General features: G+C 36.3%; 1 protein-coding gene across 1 annotated transcript in view; it reads right to left on the minus strand.

Moving 5' to 3' along the window:
- LOC108246275 (ectonucleoside triphosphate diphosphohydrolase 7) overlaps positions 1–2,477 on the minus strand; it is a 21,987-nt gene extending 19,510 nt beyond the window's left edge. Inside the window, exons 1-3 of the mRNA XM_017433738.3 lie at positions 2,299–2,477; positions 1,523–1,623; positions 281–463 (exon numbers count right to left, since the gene is read on the minus strand). Coding sequence (XP_017289227.1) covers positions 281–463; positions 1,523–1,530 — 191 coding nt within the window. The 5' untranslated portion in view covers positions 1,531–1,623; positions 2,299–2,477. The remainder of the gene's footprint in view (positions 1–280; positions 464–1,522; positions 1,624–2,298) is intronic.
- Between the last annotated feature and the right edge of the window lie 1,854 nt (positions 2,478–4,331).

The following is a 4,331-nucleotide window of genomic DNA, read 5'->3' on the forward strand; positions in this document are numbered from 1 at the left end:
TTGAGTTAATTAGCTGATTAGAGTGTGGTACCAGGTGCCATCAATTTTGAACCTTTTCACAAGATTCTAATTTTCTGATATGATGAATTTGAGATTTTCATTTGTTGTCATTTGTAATCATCAAAATTAAACGAAATAAACATTTGAAATATACGAGTTTGTATGTAATGTATGAATATAATATACAAGTTTCACTTTTTAAATGGAATTACTGAAATCAATCTACTTTTTCATGATATTCTAATTTTATGACCAGCACCTGTACAGTAGTTCCACTCACTTGTTGACTAGGGCCCCGGGCTGCCGCCGGGTGCTCCATAGCTGCCTCTGGTAGGTTGCCAGCAGGAGTGCGGAGGTGATGAAGAGCAGCAGCAGAAGGATCAGCCTCTGTCTGGTGGCACAGTTCAGAGACAGCAGGGACACGCTGCAGTACCAGGAGGCCGGCAGGCAGGACAGAGTAATCCTATAGAAGAGCAGGACAAAACAAAAACACTAAGAACTGTGTAGAGTGACTGAGGCAAAGTAGGCAACATACTATTACTACGCCTAAAGTTAGCACACAGAGAGTACTCTGACTCGAAGGTGAAAGCAACAATGGTTTTGCCTTTGTGTTTGTAATGTTAGCAAAATATATCAAGAATCGCTGAACAGAATAAAATGAAACTCTCAGAAAGTCATCGAGTTGACATCTACAGCTGATTAATTTTTGGAATCAACCCAATTCAAGATGGCTGCCCCAGCAAAGCAATTTAACAAATCCAAACAGCTAAAACTCAGTCAGTTTTACAGATATTGAGCTAAATTTTGATGTAGCAGTAGCTGAGAGTGATCTCCAGCTTATACTCTGAGCGCAAACTGATCATACAAAATCTGTGTCTAAAACTTTGCCATTAACTATTGGAATCAACTATGTTTATTAGCAAAATATCTCACAAACCACTGGAAGGACAACCGATTAACCTTTGGAGTCAACCCAATGCAAGATGGCCCCCATAGCCGGCTGACCTTTAAAACCACAAAAAATGGCTACAGTTCAGCCATTTTTACAGATACCGAGCTAAAATTAGTTGAGGTAGCAGCTGAGTATTTCCCCAAACACTTAAATTGAGCACAACACATTTCTTGACATCTTTGCTTAAAACCTGTTTGCCCGTTAGCAAAATCTGTCCTGAAACAGTGAAAGCACTTCAGTAAAATACATAATAAGTAGTTATTGGCTGTACATCTACAGCTGATCAACTTTAGGAGTCAGCCCAATACACGATGGGTGCCACAGCTTATCAACACAAAGACCGCTGTACCTTAGTGAATTGTACAGATATTGAGCTAAAATAGGATGCCAGCAGCAGAAAGTCCTTCAAAACACATATTCAAAGTGCTAACAAATCATGCAAGATATTGCACCATTTCTTGACAAAAAATAGCTACAATGGCATCAATTCTCAACATAATATGATCTTAGTTTAAAACACTGAAAGGCGGTTGGTGGGCGATACACATTCCTTTAGTTGTGAATAGTTACCTTGCCATGTGTCCACGTCAGCCAAAGTACAGGACGGCTCAGTTGTCACCTCATGGTGGCTACAGTCTGATCAAGACCCTGTCCAGAGTTGGACTTTACTCCTGATTGAAGGGAAGAGAGAGACAAAAAAAGTCTTTCATTAATGTCTAATTCTGCCAGCTGTTTTCTCTCAAAGTATAAAAGATCAGGATCGAGCTAAAACCTTTGGCCTCATACTGTTACTATTATATTGTTTTGTTTATATGAAGATAAGTCGTCAAAAGCAAGAACACCTCAGACCTCCTGAAACCTTTTAAAGAGCAAAATAAATACAGATCTGTGTTGGAATGTAACACTATATATTTATGTAGTCCTTGTTGTATTTTTTGTCACAACCTGTTTTACTTTAAATCCAGAAAAAAAACACGTCACTAATTTCTGTCATTTGTCTGAGCACACATTTTGGTAACTTATCTACCCAAAATGCACATTAATGATAAATTTTAGAATTTTGTAATGTATTTGTTGCACATTTTTCATAATACAAAAAGTAAGATTATAGTTTGGTATGAGCCATTTTCTTCAATAAGGCCTTTAATAATAAGGTTATTGGCTTATCTATCCGTTATATAACTGTTGCATAAGGAAAATGTGGCTGTCAAACTAAATAGCCAACAACAAAATAAAAACAGATATTAATGACTTGTTTGATATTATCTATCTGTCTAACTACGGAGTTTCGGCTAACATAGGAACTGCTGCTTTATGCTAACACGCAGCTTCTCATATTAACTTACCTAAAGACGCGTTTCCTCAGCCATGACAGTAAAGTCCAACAATAAAATTTGGTCGTAGTCTTTCCAAAATATATGACAAAATGTTAACCTTGTCGCTACATCTCCCAGGGATGCTTTCACAAGAACACAACGAGGCGAAGACGAGGAAATGACCGAAATATCTTGAAAGCTTCCGATGACGTCATCAACCAACGTGTCTGCTGCCTTCACGTTCTGTAAGAATACTCATATTCGTTTCATATACGTGTTTTTTATATCCTTTTCTTTTCATGTATTCCTTTTTAACATTTTTTATAAAGTGCATTTGTGTTTTCAAAAGTATTTAGGCAAGGAACGCAAGAGCACCTCCATTATAGAATAGAAGCTGACGGCAGCCTTCAGATGACCAACTATTGAACTGAACGTAAACGCATCTTGTTCCAAACGTTCATTGGCTGACAGTCATTTAAATGTTGAAACATTAGATAATCTCTTCTTTTATTGCCTTCCAGTTAACATTTTGGACAGCTGTCCAGTAATAAATTTAGTAAAGTGAAACTATCCCATCCTTAACATATAATAGTGCAAAAGCTGATTTTAAAATATAGAACAGTTTAGTAAATTCTGTTTCAGAATTCAGACTGTTGTTTTTCTGTTTTCAATTCAATTCAATTCAAAAATACTTTATTAATCCCAAAGGGAAATTAAATGTTGACGTAGCTCATTTAAATCAAGGAGATATTGTAGATGGTGATGGAAAGGTTTCCTGTAGCAGTCCATTTTACAACTAATCTTAAAGAGACTCTGTTTTCCGATGACGGACTCATTACGAGGATGGTCAGGGTTGTCCATGATTTCCTTGATTTTATGCAAAATCCTTCTTTGCATCATCATCTCCAGAGGTTCCACAGTCATCCCCAGAACAGAACCAGCCTTCTTTATCAGGTTGTTGAGGCTTTTTAGGTCCCTGGCTCTGATGCTGCTACCCCAACAGATGATGGCAGAGGAGATGACACTCTCAACAACAGACTTATAGAAGATCTGCAACATCTTGCTAGAAACGTTGAAGGATCTAAGCTTCCTCAAGAAGTACAGTCTGCTCTGTCCCTTCTTGTAGATGGCTTCACTGTTGAGTCTCCAGTCCAGTCTGTTGTCTAGATGAACACCAAGGTATTTATATTCCTCAACCATCTCCACTTCTTCTCCCATGATGGTAATAGGGTTTGATCTGACCCTGTTTCTCCTGAAATCTACAATCATCTCTTTTGTTTTGTTCACATTCAAGATCAAATGATTGTTTCCACACCATGCAACAAAGCATTAGAGTTTTCCGTACATTTCTTTGGCTTCTAACTACTTTTGCATATTTTAAGCTAATTGGTCAATCATGTATACTTTTCAAAATATTTAACTTTATTTACAAATATTTCCCAGTGGAAATACATTATGATCTCTTTAAAATTTGCTTCACCCACTCTATTTTGTTTTTATAAGCTATTTTGAGTTTTTTGCAACTGTTTTGATACTTTTAGCTTTTAGCTATTATTTTTCTACTTTCAGCTAACCTTTTGTTACTTTTAGCTTTAGACATGTATCACTGTTTGCTTTTAGGTATCCTTTTGCTACATTAGCTTTTTGCTAGAATTTTGCTACTTTTAGCTTACAGCTACTGTTTTGCTATTTTTAGCTAGCCTTTTTTTATTTTTAGGTAGTGTTTTGCTCCTTTTAGATAGTGTTTCCTTTCTTTTAGCTTTAAAAACTAAGTTTTAGCTGTTTTAACAAATTTCAGCAAAGTCACAGCACTGAACATTCATACTGCATTTTTGCAGACAATGTCATTCCTCTAAACAGATTTAGGACATTATAATTTGATTCTTTTGGCCATGAAGGTATGTTTATACGTAAATGATGTGTTCCTACAATGACTCCCAGTTTGAATGGTTTTCTCAATGAAAAGGTCAGTTTTAAACAGTTGTTTAATCTACTTTTCTATGTTCTGTGATATGTGCCTCTTTTGATTTGTAATTTACACAAATAACAGAAAATAATAAAAA

The sequence above is a fragment of the Kryptolebias marmoratus genome, linkage group LG3 (genome assembly GCF_001649575.2).
Source record: "Kryptolebias marmoratus isolate JLee-2015 linkage group LG3, ASM164957v2, whole genome shotgun sequence".
NCBI lineage: Eukaryota > Metazoa > Chordata > Actinopteri > Cyprinodontiformes > Rivulidae > Kryptolebias > Kryptolebias marmoratus.